The sequence below is a fragment of the Callithrix jacchus genome, chromosome 1 (genome assembly GCF_049354715.1).
Source record: "Callithrix jacchus isolate 240 chromosome 1, calJac240_pri, whole genome shotgun sequence".
NCBI classification, from domain to species: domain Eukaryota; kingdom Metazoa; phylum Chordata; class Mammalia; order Primates; family Cebidae; genus Callithrix; species Callithrix jacchus.
In genome coordinates, this window is record NC_133502.1 from 157,807,811 (window position 1) to 157,825,073 (window position 17,263).

General features: G+C 44.3%; 1 protein-coding gene across 15 annotated transcripts in view; it reads right to left on the reverse strand.

Moving 5' to 3' along the window:
* The window catches only part of PTPN3 (protein tyrosine phosphatase non-receptor type 3), a 120,128-nt gene that overhangs the window by 53,128 nt on the left and 49,737 nt on the right, over window positions 1–17,263 (reverse strand). For all 15 annotated transcript variants that reach the window (XM_078350228.1, XM_078350193.1, XM_078350201.1 and 12 more), the window contains 5 exons: window positions 16,511–16,555; window positions 12,567–12,619; window positions 5,199–5,319; window positions 3,983–4,070; window positions 390–478 (listed from right to left, as the gene is read on the reverse strand). In XM_078350228.1, coding sequence (XP_078206354.1) covers window positions 390–478; window positions 3,983–4,070; window positions 5,199–5,319; window positions 12,567–12,619; window positions 16,511–16,555 — 396 coding nt within the window. The remainder of the gene's footprint in view (window positions 1–389; window positions 479–3,982; window positions 4,071–5,198; window positions 5,320–12,566; window positions 12,620–16,510; window positions 16,556–17,263) is intronic.

The following is a 17,263-nucleotide window of genomic DNA, read 5'->3' on the forward strand; positions in this document are numbered from 1 at the left end:
ACATTTGGTAAAGGTTCAATTAATAACCGAAGAACAGAACTGAAACTATGGTTCCTGCCCAGAGAAAACTCTTCTTTGAATTCTGACCAATGCACTGCCCAGGAAAAATGTCTTAATGCCAAGGCCTGCCTTGTGTCATTTTATCCACCGGGTTTCCAGAGTCTCCCAAACCACAGGGTGAGCTGGGGGAGGGAAATGCTAATGAGAACCAAACTCTAATTTTCCCAAATACTAAATCTGGATCAATTTAGAGGTCAGAGGCTAAAACTTGGGGGAAAATCTCTATCCCATCTTTAGAAATAAACGTTTAGAACGGGAGGTAACATTGCTTTTGTTAGGCATATTTTTAAAGCATGATTCAGAAAATAATTAGAACTGTTTGCACTTACCAAGGATAGAAACTTGTGCAAATGTATTTTCGGTACACAGCAATGCCCGCGGAAGCAATTCCAATCATCAGGTCCAAATTGTGCAGATCCTGTAAAAAGGAAGATCTCAGATCCACGGCATGTTACAGTCAAGCTTATGCCCTCTGATGACTTTAAAGCACCCTCACTGTTATAAATAGCAACATGTATAGGCTCCAAAGGGGAAAATGTTACTGAAATCAGGCAAAAAGCCCCATTTTAACAGATACTTAAGACCCAAGTACTAAGTACCAAATTCTTCTAAAGTGAACACAGCCTGTCAAGCAACATGTGGGTGTCACTGGTCTAGAATGTTACCAAATAAGCCCACTCATTCCATGGAATCATTTAAATGAATACTCAAGCTTTAAATTTTCAACAATCAGCGATAAATCAGAAAGGCCTCACCCCTTTGCAAAGCTTTTTACAAATCTCAATTTCCATTACTGTAAACGCTTTAGCTATTATGAAATGATGATGAAAACGTGTTTAAGTGTAGAACTGCTGACTCTAAATCTGCTTAAGAAATGTTGGCTGGGTAAGGTGGCTCACGCCTATAATCCCAGCACTTTACGAGGCCAAGGAGGGTGGATCCCTTGAGCCAAGGAGTTTGCGACCAACCTAAGCAACATGGTGAAATCCTGTCTCTACAAAAAAATACAAAAAGTAGCTGGGTGCGGTAGCACATGCCTGTAATCCCAGCTACTCAGGAGGCTGAGGTGGGAGGACTGCTTGAGCCTGAAAAGTGGAGGCTGCAGTGAGCCGTGATTGTGCCACCACGCTCCAGCCTAGGCAACAGAGAGAGACCCTGTTTTAAAAAAAAAAGGTTGCTTGTAAATCCAATGTATCCAACATTTACACAAGCCTAAGTGCTGGGCATTGCTGTGGACAGTGAAGATACAGAAGACACAGCCACTACAGTCTGTTTTAAATCTGTTTGAGATCAAGGTGAATACAAATAAAATTTAAAAATAAAACAGTTCCTCCTCTTGAGTCATTTGCCTTCCTTTTTCACAATCAGATACTTGATTTATGTTTGTTTGGTTTTCCTCTGAGAGACAGGGTCTTGCTTTGATGCCCAGGCTGGAGTGCAGTGGTACAAACATGGCTCACTGCAGCCTCAACCTCCCGGGCTCAAGTGATCCTACTGCTTTAGCTTCCCAAGTAGCTGGGACTATAGGCAGGTGCCACCATGCCCAGCTAATTTTTTTGTAGAGCTAGGGTCACACTATGTTGCCTAGGCCGGTCTTGAATTCCGGGGCTTGAGGAATCCTCCTGCCTTGACATCCCAAAGTGCTGGGATTAAAGGTGTGAGCCACTGTGCCTGGTTCAGATATAAGTAATTATAAAGAAGGGGCATGATTTGAGTCAGTTACAACTGAGTGTGAAACTTCAGTCTGGCACCTACTAGCTGTATAATTTTGGGATCCTGAGATTCGGTTTTTCTTCTCATACGATAAAGATGATAGAACCCACCTCAAAGGGTTTTTATCAGGCTGAAATGAGAGAAAATAAAAACCTAGAAGGGGGCGTGGCCTACGGAGTTTGTAGGAGAGAGAGGACTTGAAAGGCATAAGAAACGTCCATTTCCCCTTTGCTGTGGGGCAAATCATTTGTGAACCACGAAGTGAACATGGAGTTAGAGAAACAGGACAAACAAAACACTGCTGATATGGTGGAAAGTCCAGAAAGTATGCACTGTCAGTACCCAACAGAAATCACATCTCACAAGAAAACCGAATTTGCTTGATGCAGGGTAGAAGTGCATTTAAATGTGATACTCAAGGTCACAATAGAGGGAGTATAAAGCAGGTGTGACAGAACAAATTAGCAAAGGAAATAAAGATTGAGTGTACAAAGAAATAAATGAATGGTTTGGGCGAGCCAAAGAGCAGGTCTCAAATCTCCTAACCCTGTGGTCTTTCAGTGTGCACCTCAACGCTTGCAGCACAGTTACTGCTCACTAAATTCCCTGGCCCAATCCCCATTCACCAGCTCCCCCTGCAGAAGGCAGAGCTCGGTGACTAGTTCTGTCCCCTGTGCTCTAAGCAGGAGGCATGTATGTTTCCTTGGGGCTGAAGCATTTAAGAGCTGGTGTGTAACCCTGCTTCCTGTTCCTTTGTGACAAACATGGAGGCCACACAGGAAGATGGCCGTGACACGGAAGCAGGCTTGACTGCTCAGTTATTGCAGTGGCCAGGGGGACTGCCTGGAAGATTCCTGGACTCAATGTAAACGTTCAGTTACTGAAAGATAAACCTTGTGATATGAAGCTATGGAGATTCAAGGGTTGTTAGTTCATGTATGTCAGCCTACTATGACCAAACCCCCTCTGGTACCCTGGGGGGTCTTAGCCAGGCAGGTGTCATCTGGCCTCAGAGCCCTTGAGGGTCATTTCACTGACAGTTCTTGGGGTGGGAGAGCACAACTCAACTCAGGCAGATACAAAGTCCTGCTTCACTGCTGATTAAAGTTCTCCAGAACATTCTAAGACAAAATATTCTTTGCAAATGAAATAAAAATGAACAGTCAAGTCCCAAAGCTGTTATTTTGCAAGATCTAATACCTTTTTCCTTCCTTATTACCTATATCACAACTTGCCTACCTCATAGGACTCTAAAGGGACCGAAGTGAAACTAATAAATGAAAGTGTTTCTATAAACTATGAATATATGTTTAAAATGTGAGCATTTACTCAATCTCTATGAGCCTCAGTTTCCTCATCTATAAAACAGGGATAACTAGAATGTTGATTTCACAAGGTTTCTATGATCCTAAGATGAGACCTTATGGTCTCATATGAAAGCATCTGGATAAAGGCTAGCTAATAGTAGGTACTCAATTAATAGTTGCTTCCTTTTGGATATTATGAGGGCCAATCACAGGAAGAAAACGTATGTCACTGCTGAAAGGCCAGATACTAATTAGACAATGCGGGGTCATGTGCTGAAGCTACTTGTGTGCTGTGTGAACTTGGTTAAGTCCCTGAGTATCAGTTTCTCCATACGTAAAATGGGGTTAATGATAATATACAGAACTCACTGTATCACTAAGAAAACAATCCACTGGTGCATAGAAATTGCTTGGCAGATGACAGATGTTAGTAAATCCGTTTAAAACAGCCACGATTAGTTCAGAATATTTATTGATTTTCACAATCAAACCACCGTAATCTTTTAAAAACCTACAATATTTGAGTAACTAGCTCTAATTTGAGCAGCACTTGCGATTAAGTACTTGAAATCTTGGTTCCTTAAATAGTCACTTGACAAATGAATTTAAACCTATTTTTTTTTGTCTTTTAAAACCATAATATAAAATGGTCTTACGAAAATTACCAGTTTCTAGTCCCCTGAACCCTCAAAAGGAAAAAGTCTTCAAGTATAAAAGCGAACATTAAAAAAAGCAATTGGACAACTGACAAAAAATTCAGCATGACTTAATAAACCTTCCAAGTATTTTTTTAAAAGTCCTGTTATAATGAAAACGAAACAGTTTCATCAAAGAAGTTTTCAAACTCTCAGAGATTAAAATAAACTCATAACGTCTGATCCAAGAAGGACAAGGATACATACCCTACCACCATGCAGTTCTACTCCATAGAAGTCGAGGGTCCGCGCTATGTTGATATAGCAGGATTCTGCTTCTGATTGCTTTAGCCCACTACCGAAAAGACAAAAAGCATGGTTCAACCAATAAATAGAGAACATTAACTCCGATTTAAAAAAATCTAGAACATTTGATACCATTTCTGCAAGGTTATGAAATGCCTTATGTTATCAGTCTTAAACAATCTAATGCTAAGTTCTACTAAACCAAGTTTTTCTTATCCATTGAATGTGACTCCCTCTAACCCTCTCATTTTTAAATTAAATAATACTTCCCCTTTAGTGAGCTTTCAGTTTTCAGATGGCGAAGACTGTAACCTCTAGAATCCCTGCCCTAATTATTCCAAGTTGCTAATTAGTAGGGAATCTTTAGGTCTCTCTGCCTTTATCTATTCTTTCAGCAGTGGCCTCAAACTTTCAAAACGCCACTGGCCTGGTACTATTTTAGGACATTGACTTCTGCCCCGGGAATAATTCTGGGAGAGAGGTTTGGCAGTACCTTCTTAGAAAGGACACTCGGTTGCCTGGCCTTTGTTTTTATGGCTTTCCCAAGAAGAGCAGTCCCTTGAGAGCTGGCCTTCTTGATCAGGGTGGCCTTTATTTGACCTGGACTGAACAGCTGCTGCTGTAGCTTTAAGTGAAATAAGGGGAAGATGAGCCAGAATTGGGCATATGTGCTAGAGCTGAGGCTCGCAACAAATATGCAGAGGCAACTGCGGAAGGCTAGTGCTCCCTACTTGGACATAGGTTACTTTTCATGAACGGAACCCAGGAGACTGGTCAGCATTTTACATCCGTCTGTCTGTTTAATAAGACCTGAAGGAACAGCTTTTATTAAATTAAATGTGGTAAACTGCTAAGAGGTTTATTTTGGTACAGTCCACTGGTGGGGCAATCAGATTTCAAAATGGGCATTTCCTTCAGGAATTTATTGATTTCAATAACATCTTGAAAAGGACACAGCAGCCGTCACCCTAAACTCTTACTGGATTTTACACTTTATAGAAATGCTAGTTATGCCAAATATATCTGCCACCATACCAGCTCAAAGGTTCAAAAACCCCCGACATCTTGAAAGAGGATTCATGCACAAAAGAAAGAGGCTGCATCAAACACAAAGGGATATGATGTCTGAAAATACCCAACCCAAGTTCCCAAAGTAGGCCACTCCAGCCTGCCTCACCTGTGCTGCTCATGCAGAGATTCGACTTTTGTTAAAAAGTCATCATTCTGACCAGGTATAAAGTGACTATCAGAAAGATAGCCTGGATGATGTATGGAAGGATTATAGTCTCCAAAATGAGCTATCAAGACAGAATAAGGGGAAAGTCATAATTAGTTTTGCCTATTTAATATGGTCTGTGTTTACAAGCATCTACAGCATCATCAGAATAACATAAATTGGAAATGCTCTTTGGTAAGTTCTGTACCACACGAACTGAAGCTTCCTGCTAGCTCCAGATTCCACACTTATTTGAGCCTTCGCTATGTGCTAAGATACTATCACACATGATCCAACCAAATTCTCATTCTCCCCAAGGATACAGCGGGAAATGGTGTTTGAACCTAGGCTCTGTCCTAATCCCATACCTCTTCCATACACTGTGGTGAGCACAGCAGTTTGCACTCATGCCCCTGGATAATAAGAACCCACTGGGAAAAATGCCATGATCCATATGCCATGCATGGTGCAGGCTTTCTCTACCATACCCCAAGGTTACTATAACACTGAACCAATCTGCTCTAAAAACTGGGTGTAGGCAGAAGGGAGGCCATGCCAATTTGACCACTCTCTGCATCCTGACCCATCCCCTAGGATTCAGGGAGGTTTGGAAGAAAGGGGACCAGGATGTGCTCAGAGGCCACAAGGACAAGGGGTAGGTGGGAGTAGAGCTGAGGAGTCAGGGTTCGGGCAACAGCAAATTTCCTAGGGAGAAAGATACATTCTAAGGGGAGTTAGAAAATATGAAGAGACATTCTGGGGCTATCAGGGGAATCACATTAGGGACCTGCAGCTGCAGAGGGAATAGGAAGGGTGACCTCCAGACTAGACCCTGGGCCAAATGGTACTGCCCCCTTGAGACCCTCGACTGTTGTCTGCCAACATGAACTGAATTGCTGATGCCTATGAAGTGATGGGCATTTCTGAGTTGTACAGTGCTCAACCCGTGCAAGTGTCCGAGTACCCCAAGGACTCAAACCATTTGGGTGTGTGCACCACTGAGGAAACTGGGAAAAAGAATGGCACCAGGTGAAGAGCCAAGGACAAGGCTTAAGGGACCTGAGGACAACCACTTCCCTTATCTACAAAGTTTTCCCATTTGTCTAAAAACAGAAGTGAGAAGATAATCTCTAGCTCTCATGGGGCAACTGATCTCGTACTCCATTTTCTTGACAAACAAAACAAAAAAAGGCTTCTATTACACTTAAAAAAATATATCAGCCCTGATCTTTCCAATTATTTTACCGAATTTCTTCCTGCAGCTGGCTGCAATGCCAGGAGGCTCCTGCGGACTCTCAATTCAACACCAAAGATTTCCAAATCGAGTAACTCCTTCTCTGTTACAAGGACAGAGTATGGGAAAGATACAGTGATACTTCGTGGGCATTCTCAAAAGGGAAGTGGGTGAGTCAGGTGGCTGCTTGGGTGAACAAAGTTGAAAGGGCAATGCGGTCGGGCACAGTAGCTCATGCCTGTAATCTCAACTCTTGGAGGCCAAGGAGGGTGGATCACCTAGGGTCAGGGGTTTGAGACCAGCCTAGTCAACGCGGTAAAACCCGGTCTCTACTATAAATACAAATTAGCCGGACATGGTGGCGCACGCCTGTAATCCCAGTTACTTGGAGGCGGAGGCATGAGAATCGCTTTAACCCAGAAGGTGGAGGTTGCAGTGAACCAAGATTGTGCCACTGTACTCCAGCCTGGATGACAGAGTCAGACTCCATCTCAAAATGGAAAAAAAAAAAATAGTAGATGCAAAGGTCCTATCTCACTCAGCTCTGCTCACCTAACTGCCCTCAAACCACAGGGCTGCTCTTTGAGATCCGCACCATAATGAAGGAATCTGTTTCCTTCCTGCACTGTGCCTTGAGTGCTGGGAGTGGGTCTGACTCACCTTTAGGGCCCAGCACCAGGCATGGCACACAGTAGGTGCTCAGAACTGATCTGTACAGAGGCTGATGCAAAGTTCAATTCTGGAAGGGGAAAAGGGCAGAGAGCCAAGTGACCTGTGTATTCAGACTTGGTCTACATTGGAGCACAGGGTGTTAAGGCCAGCCAAATGTGGCCAAGATGTGGAAAGAAATGTCAAGGCTATATAGCGGGTGAGTTTGTGCAGAGCTAAATGTACAATAGTGCATTCATAGGAAATCATTTAGATGCCCTGACACAGCATGCCCAATGAGGAAAGTGCTAGAAAGCATTAGAATCACCTCCTTAAAACTCCTCATGTTAAGAGGGAAGAAACTGAGGTGTGGAAAGAAAAAGAGACTAACCCTTAGGACAAGGTCAAGATCAGAACCCAGGTGACCTGAGCCCCAGTTAGTGTACCTAGCACCCAGCCAGCCTGCCTGCCAGGCCTGTGAGCCGCTGCTGGCCATTTGATGACAGCAGGCATGTCCCCAAAGGCCAACCAAATGCTGTAAGTGACTTTCCTGAGCCTCAAGGTGGAGTCCTATGAACTTCTACTCTTGGTCTCATTAGCTCATGGAGACCCCCCTGTATCCCAATAAGGTTATCCATCATACTAGTTAACAGTTCCAACCCCCGTGTCATTCTGCAAACAAACAGCAAGGTTCTCTCTTTAGTCAAGTTGTGGACAAATGTTCTGAACTTCAATAGAACCAATGAGCCTCCCTGTCGGGTGATTTTCACTTTAGATCTTAAGTGGCTACTCTGTGCAAAGCACGGTGCTAACCACTAGGGGGAAACAAAGTTAAACAGTGATAAACAACTGCAAAACACTGGGCGATTTCACATCGCTTTCAATGACATCATCCCACATGATACTCATGAGAACCCTGTGATATAGGCAATGCTTTTAATCCCCACTAAACAGATAAGGAAACAGACCCGAAGGGCCCTGCCACTGTTGCTCAGCTGCTAATCTGGAGGCTAGGCTCTGATCACAGTCCCGGAGTACTCTTACCTACTTGCTACACTATACACTCCAAACTGCTAAGTAATCCATTTCCTATTTGTGAGGAAGAAACACATGCAAAAGCTAATTTTAGCAGACAGAAATGGAAGTGATTATGTGGGAAATACCTTGTCTTTTAAGTTCCATGCTTTCTTCTCATTGATACTATTTTATGTTTTACAGCAAAGAGAGGGTATATATCCCAGGTTCCAATGTACAGCACTTCAAGCTGTCCAGTTGTTGTACTGGGAAAGTCTTTTACCTGCTATTCATCCAACTCCAACCAGATCTTACAGGTTGTTCTCAGGGGTCATTCCTGGGGATATTTTCCCAGATGCTCGCTCCTCTCCCCAAGCAGGATGAAGTACATTCCTGGTGGCCATGTCCACTGCTAGTATCATCCACATCTGCCTCCCTATAGGCTGCAGATTCCTTGGGGAGAGCAGTGTGTCTTATCTACCTTATCACCCTGAGGCTAGTGCAGACCTCTATGTGGCAGAGGTCCACAGAACATTTTGGAATAAACATATATTTCCAAAATCATATTTTATGCTTTGAGCTTCATTAAGCCTTGACAGGCCATTAACAATTTTCCACCATTGTGTATTTTCAGGTACTTTACCAGCAGATCACTTTTTTGTTCCTGTTTTTTTAAGAGATGGGATTGCTCTGTTACCCAGGCTGGCGTACAGTGGCACAATCATGGCTCATGGCAGCCTCTAATTCCTGGACTCAAGCAATCCTCCCACCAGCGTCTTGAGTAGCTGGGATTACAGGTGCAAACCACTGTCCCTGACTTTATTTTTTATGTAATAAGAAAATGTGCTTTTGGTTAGCTGGTCATAGTGAGGACTTACCATTATATTAGATGCCCCTCTTAGAAGAATTTAGCAAATATATCATAAAATATGGGCGTACCTTTTGATCCAGTAATTTCATATATAATAATTTTTATTTTGAGACAGGGTCTCACTCTGTTGCCCAGTCTGGAGTACAGCGGTGCAATTATGGCTCACTGCAGCCTCAACCTCCAGGGCTCAAACATCCTCTCAACTCAGCCTCTCTGGTAGCTTGAACTACAGGGGTGTACCACAAGACACCTGGCTAATTTTTGTGTATTTTGTAGAGAGGGGGTTTCACTGTGTTGCCCAGGCTGGTCTCAAACTCCTGGGCTCAAGCAGTCTGCCTGCCTCAGCCTCCCAAAGTGCTGAGATTATAGGTGTCAGCCACCACGCCTGGTGCCATAAATAATCTTATAGAAATGTATGCTATGCAATATATGTTTATTGAGGGTGGAGGGATAAAAGCTTATACTCCAAACTGCTTGCCTGATAAGTCATGCTTTTATTAGCACGATAGTAATGTTAATATTTCTACTGAAACTAGTTTGCACTTTTTTAAATGCCAATAACTTCTTCAGCCCCCATTCTATCAGTTCTTCGCAGAAGGGAACTTGACTACTAAAGCTTGGCGTAGATTTTTTTATTTGGTTCTTAAATTTTACTCTAAACAGAATTTACTGTTTACAATAGGCAATTCCCTGACAGCTTTCTTTTGGGCAGACATGAAAATACAGTAAGAGTTAACACTTGCTACATACCACATACGATTCTAATAGCTTTACATACAGTAGCTCATTTCATCCTCACCACAACCCTATGAAGGAAACACTTATTATCCTCATGTGACAGGTAATGAAACTGAGGTCTGGAGAGTCTTAAAGTCAGGCAGGTACAAGTGCACAAGGCAATACCTAGGTAATATGGCTCCAGTCTGGTTCTCAATGACTTGGCCAGGCATGGTCCAACAATAAAGATGTTTTAGTTACAGATCACCTTCACATTACTGCTTAATTTGAACCAAGTAGCCATATTGAGAGCGGTCTTAAATCACTCGTCATGGCCAATGGAAACACCAGATTTTTTTTTTTTTTTTTTTTTTTGAGACAGGGTCTCACTCTGTCACAAAGACTGGAGTGGCAACTGCATGATTATGGCTCACTGCAGCCTCAACCTCCGGGGTTCAATATATACTGCCCCTCTCAGTCTCCCTACTAGCTGGGACTACAGGCACCACACCAACACACCCAGCTAATTTTTCTGTTTTTTTTGCAGAGATGGGGTTTCACTGTGTTGCCCATGCTGGTCTTGACCTCCTGGGTTCATGTGATCCCCCTGCCTCAGCCTTAGAAAGTACTAAGACTACAGGTACATGCCACCATGCTCAGCTAGTTATTTTTTTGTAGAGACAGGGTCCTACTATATTACCCAGGCTGGTTTCAAACTCCAGGGTTCAAGTGATCCTCCCGTCTTGGCCTCCCAAAGTACTGGGATTACGTGCATGAGCCACCACACCGGGCCAGGGATGCCAGGATTTAAAATGAATGTGCCCGTATTCTAGTTAGTATTCCTGCCTCATAAAACTGAAGCTCAGGCTGTGAACACCAACCCTACTCTGAGATATGGGGAAGCTCAGTCTCCTCAGCTGATTGGCCTGGCAGTGACAGTTCACAAGGTCTAGAGATCAATGAGAATACAAGCTGATTGGTGATCATGCCACTTCCCACATGGATGTGACACAGCCAGGCCTATCCCAGGTATACTGTAGGGAGATGGGAAGGTTCAAATCCACCCAGGCCCATTCACCTCTTTGAGTTTCGCACTAGAAGAGGAGATGCAGAATGGATGGAGAGACTAACTCTGGGTCTTGTCTTACTTGTGAATAGGGTCACAGGTGGTCATCTTTGATGTCCCTTGCCCTCCAGTTCTTGGTTCCATGTAGGTGGGTGGGTAAGCTGCAGGCCCAGCCACCTTGCTCTTTACCTCCCTCATTTCTGTTCTTTCCTGGTAGGGAAGTAGGCAGACCTAGGGCTACCTCAGCAGGCCGCGTTAGCCTTCTCTTGCTATTTTGCCTCTTCTGAGACCAGAGCAGGGTGTGTAGTTCAGCCAGTGCCTGTTCTCAGAACTGACCATCTTCCTACCTTAACTGTCTCCCACATAGTAGATCAACAGGATAATAGGCCAAGATGGTTTGGGCTTATGGGAGGGTAGAAGAGATTTCTTAGGTCTTGAGCTGCAAACAGCTCTACCTGAGTACCATGTTGATCAACTGTATTGCCACCACAAAGCTAGTTACTACAAAGTAACATTTCACTCTCATCTGGCTATCTGTTCTTTTCATTGTGCCTACCCAGCATCTACCTGTACGACCTGGAAGGGAATATACCCTCGATAAAGTTTTGCTGATTGAACGAGTGGATTCCTACTCCAGTTTAAACTAGCCTTGAAGAAAATTCCATCTGGACTTTCTATCCAATATGGTAGCTACTAGCCACGTGCAGTTGGTCCAAATTGAGAGGTACTGTCAGTGTAAAATCCAGACTGCTTTTCAAAGACTTAGCATAAAAAAAGAATGTAAAATATCTTGCTAATAACTTTTTACATTAAGTTAAAATGCTAATATTTTGAATATATTGCTTTAAATAAAAACATAAAAAAAATGTGTTTCATTGTACCTTTGTTTGTTTGTTTGTTTTGTTTTGAGACAAAGTTTCGCTCTTGTTACCCAGGCAGGAGTGCAATGGCGCGATCTCGGCTCACCGCAACCTCCGCCTCCTGGGTTCAGGCAATTCTGCCTCAGCCTCCTGAGTAGCTGGGATTACAGGCACGTGCCACCATGCCCAGCTAATTTTTTGTATTTTTAGTAGAGACGGGGTTTCACCATGTTGACCAGGATGGTCTCAATCTCTTGACCTCGTGATCCACCCACCTAGGCCTCCCAAAGTGCTGGGATTACAGGCTTGAGCCACCGCGCCCGGCCCATTTTACCTTTTTTAAATGAGAGTACTAGAAAATTTAAGAGTTACATATATGGCTCACATTATATTTCTACTGAATAGCACTGATATAGATCAATATATAAGCCATTAGCTATAGTAAAACTCCAAAAAGAAATTCCTAAGACCCCAGCAGTGTTTTAGAGTAGCACCAAGCAAGCAGCAGGGGTGACTCCTAGAAAATTTCTTAACCTAGCTGGGTCTAGGTTTCCACATGTCTAAGAGATGACTGATACAAATATTTGTCCCACTAGGATTTGTATGAAGATCAAATCAAATGCCTGAGCAAAGGTTCTAGAAAATGCAATGTGCAACAAATGTCTACTGATGGGCTCTGTTGGAGAAAACGCCATCTTTCCCCTTAAACGTCTTCCTTCATCCAACATCCTCATACTACAGGAGAGGGCAAGTCTGGGTAGAAGCGGGACTATCTGGACTGCCAGAGATATGCTGCCCAGTGCTATCCAGCAGGATTCCTGGGGAAGAGGAATCGGTCAAGCAGGAGGAACTGGTGACTTCCTCCATACACTGATCAGAACAATCTGTCCGCCCAGGAAATGCTCCCTTCATGACTTACATTGTACGGCATAGGATGCTAGAACCACTGCTGAGTTAAGAGGGCAGGTTAACCTATCAGGAGAAAAACATATTAGTACAGTCGCAAGAACCAACAACAGCCTGAAACATTCATAGATCATGGGTAGCACGTCTTTCTTTGCTTTGATTAACCAATACCAAACAAGAATTGTTACAATTCTGGGAAGAATTTAAAAGCACTCTTCCCAGAAAACCAGTGGGCAGTGGAGAACTGTTAGAAAAATGAATTGTAACAAACACAACTTTATGATACAAATCAATCTCAAACAGTAAAGGTAAATGTAACACACTAAATATTTTTTAAAATATAACCTTTTCATGTTTAAAATAATACCCATCACAAACACATGAAGCTAAAGGTCTAATGCTGACCAGCGTTTTGGCTGGTCAAGAAGGGTCAGGCTCGTATCTCTAACGTGAACAAAAAGTGAAAAAACTGTACTCTGAGATCAATGGGGAGCCTTCAAATCTTTCTCGTAAAGACCTGAGACTCATCGTAGGGCTCTCTAACTAAATTTCTGAGTTCTAATGACCCTTTGGTTCTTGATTACCCTCTTTCTAAAATAGTAACATCCTCACAGGAGGGACAAGTAGGAAGTACTTTGAATTTTAAAACCTGCAATTTCTTAATTAACTAATTATGATGTCTTAGGATCCCTTATCTATTTACCATCCTGAAGATCAACAGAGTTCAGGGATCTATCTATCTCTCAGTCTTCGTGCCATTGTCTAAAAATAATGATCCTGGGTTGGCCTTGTTCTGCTTTCCTCAAACTCACTGCTTTTTCCCTGGTGACCTGTTTCTGACAATGACTCCACCTCTGTCTCAGTCATACTTTGAATCCTCTGATTGCTCCCTTTTCTCTTCTGCATTCAACTGCAGACTCCATGGCCTGCTCAGGAGCTCACCCAGCAGACCTTGAGCAGTGGTCACTGCTGGGTAAAACAGGTTAGGGGATGGCAGGAAGGAGGGCTTGCTGGGTGGGGAGATCACTGATAAAGAGAGGAATCTGGCTGGGCATGGTGGCTCACGCCTGTAATCCCAGCACTTTGGGAGGTCTAGGAGGGCAGATCACGAGGTCAAGAGATCGAGACCATCTGGCCAACATGGTGAAACCCCATCTCTACTAAAATTACAAAAATCAGCCAGGCGTGGTGGTGGCATATGCCTGTGGTCCGAGGTACTCAGGAGGCTGAGGTGGAAGAATTGTTTGAACCCAGGAGGAGGAGGTTGCAGTGAGCCAAGATTGTGCCACTGCACTCCAGCCTGGCAACAGAGCAAGACTCCGCCTCAAAAAAATAAAAAATAAAAAAAAAATAAAGAGGAATCATTAACAGCAACACTGGGAGCCACCAGGACTTTAAAAGCATTCTTCCCAGCAAACCAGTGGGAAGTAGAGAAAACAGTTTCTATGGCAGTTCATGAAGTACCCAAGATGTGAATCACTCCACCTTTCTGATAATGTGGCCCTCCAGGGGTCCCGCTTCCTGTCCACTGCGTTGCATGCTGGTTCCGCAGCTGCATATGAAGACAACTTCCCCTATCTGAGGCCATCATTCCTCAAGTGACTCTGTGTTCCTGCTGGGACTTGGAAATGAAATCCCTAAAGTTACAGATGCAGCCCAGGGATCTCACCATCTGTTTCTTCATCTGGAGATCCTGAGAGCCCGTGGGGAGGACAGGCAGAAACAGGATGAGTATCAGCTATTTGCTCTCCTAACAAGATGGGGTTCGATTAAATCTAAGCCAGTATCCTGGCTGGAGAAAGACCAGGTGATTGGGATTTGGGGAACAACTTAGAAAAGAGGCTGAGGAGGTTCCCTCTAGATGGAAGAAGTCAGAAAGGAAAACATTGAAAGAATGGTGTTCCAAGTACATACTAGGGAACACCAAAAGCCTTTGTTCTGCTCTCTACTCAGCCACATGTTCCTAGACACATCCCTTCTTTCCCTCTGGGCTTCAGGGTCTCCCCCTGCTGAATGAAGGGCTTGGATGAGATCAACCGTCTTGGAAAGAAGGAGATGATGACACCTTGAGTGCCGGCTACCAGGGACAGCTCCAACAAGTTGGGACGATTTGACACTTAGGAAAAGTGCTATGTTCCACTGGGCCTGTCGAAAGACCCACAGTTACAAATAGCCCGATCTATATCTGAGAAGCATTTGGCAGCAGAGAACCTCTCCTCAGCGAGGTGGTGAGGACCTGACAGGGGCCAGAGATCTAAACCAGGATGTGGCCCTCAACAGATTTGCCCTGACTCACATGGAAATAACAAGGGGCATTTTGTTTGGAGAAGAAAAACTGAACACAACCCCTTTCTAGTATTTGCAGAGTTAGACTAAAAGCTCCTGGGGAGGCAAGGCCCTGGCCTTATTTGGCCAGTACAGTTTAGTGCCTGTCTCATAAAAGGTGTTTGCAAACTATCTGTGGAAAAGACTAAGTGTGCAGAAGAGGAGGACAGAATGGGTTTCTGCTGCTGCTAAGGACAGCATGGACCCAGGAGAGGGGTTGGTAATTTCAACCTTGAGTTACCCTAAAATGTAAAAATGCTGCCTCATGAAAGGGTGAGCTCCCCCCTCTCACTGGGGGCGATCAAGCAAAAGCCCGAAGACCTGTAGATTGTGCTAGGGAAGTGATTCACTCCTACCTTGAATGGGAGGATGAGCTAAGTGATGAGAATTCTGTAATTCTATGAGTGCTCAACAGTCATCAGGCTCTGGAAATCCCTTCCTCAAGGTGTCTCTTGTTTCAAACTTCCCACCTCCTTTCCCCACCTTCTTCACTGCCATGCCCCTGAGTCTCTGGCCTGGATGCTACAACAGCTCCCTTCCATCCAGACTGAACTGCCCTGGCCTCTGCCCATCTTCCCTGGTGTATACGGATATCTTTGTGGATATGGCTCTTGCCACATCCTTCCTGCCTAAAAGCCTTCAACCGCTCTCTTCTGCCTGCTGGATGTAAGATGCCCGCCTACGTGGGACACGAACAGCCCTCTCTATCCTCCTGTAAGCTCTCAGCATTCGGTTTCCAAGTGGGACTGTGGGGGGTGGGGTGTCTTCTCACTGCCCAGGGAAATCCTCCTCCTCACTTCTCTACCCACCTCAATTCTGGCTCATCCCAGCAATCTACAAAGAGTTTTGTAGCTCACACCAGCAGGAACTCCTAAAATCTTACGACGACTGTGGTCTCCACTGCCATTATTGGTTCTGATTGTTTCCTAATTGCTTCATGGGCTACTTTCTCATTTCCCCAGTGAGACTACACACTCCCTTATGGTACAGCATACTGGTAGCCTCTGAAGACCCTCCTCCAGGGCTAAACTCACAGGGGCGGGGACCAGGGTAGACAGATTGGGAATATGCTGAGCTGTTCTCACTGGTTTACCTGCTGCAGTTTCTTCCCTAAGTCAAGAAAAGACTAAGGATTTGGAGGAGGTAGCTCAGGGACCACTGGCTTGGAATTTCCTCTCCCTTCCAGCTACTGAGATGGTCTTGGTAACACAAGAAGCACTGAATCATGGGCAGATGAGCAAAAACTTCCCAGAGAGAAAATGAGTCATCCGGAGGTACTAAGGGGTTCAGAAGTGGACCTAAATTAGGCTGGATCTGCCTTCCTGAATGAAGCCTATTGTGCATTCTGGGCCCTCTCCTCCCTTTAAAATTTCTCAGGTCTTTACCAGAAAGATAGCTGCATCCTTTGTAACAAAACCAAAATAACATGAATCAAAGATGATCAATCCTTAGCCTCTCTCAGCCGTGACTGAGGTACAATAAAAACAGATGGCCAAAGGCTAATGCTGCACAGGATGCTTTCCACATCCACTCCTCGTTTAGATTTGATATTGTTACCAGAAATGAATGCTCATTAAAACCAGGAATTTTGCTAGTCTAACAGGAAAAGAAAAAATATAAAATTCTCATTACCTTCCTTCACAAATATCCATCTTCAACTGTAGGAAATACAAGTGCCTATGAAATAATTGTTTTCATTAATTTATATTCAAATTGAAATAATCAAAAAAAAAGTCTGATGAGTCAAAGACAAGAGCTGTACATGCAAAAGATACATAAAAATACAGTTTTGGTCCAAGGTATCAGGTGCTACCTTATGCTCTGCAAAGCTGCCCTGTCATTACTGATGGCTCATGTTGGTGCCCTGTGTCTTGATTGGTGGGGGCAATTTTCTGCCAGTGCAGGCTGCCCTATGGAGGGCTGAGCAGGGATGAATGAGGTGGAAACAGCCCATTAAAGATAGGCTGGTGCTGTGGGTTCTGCTGTCAGTGAGGGCCCCTGCCCTTGAGGACCAGAACCCACAGGTTCTCTCCACAGGTGGTGCCCACACACTGGCAGGGCCACTGTTCTGAACACCATGCTGGCATCTGTCCACCCAAGCTCCCCCCGCATAAAGTTGCTAAAAGGAGGGGAGTCTGTGAAGACACTTGCTTGGCTGGGGTGCAGACCCCCCAGCTGAGCATTTTCCTGTGTCCCAGGAACTGTGGGTACACGAGCAAAAGCATAAACATCAGTAAACCCGAAGCTGACAGGACCTCCAAGCTGAATTCTGCACTCATCTCTGTGCAACCAGTAAATGTAACCTCCGAGCTCCAGATCTGTTTTGTGGGCAAGTCATGAAAGGCCCCTCAGCCTGTGACTTTGCTCCCCTGCCCGGGGAGTGGG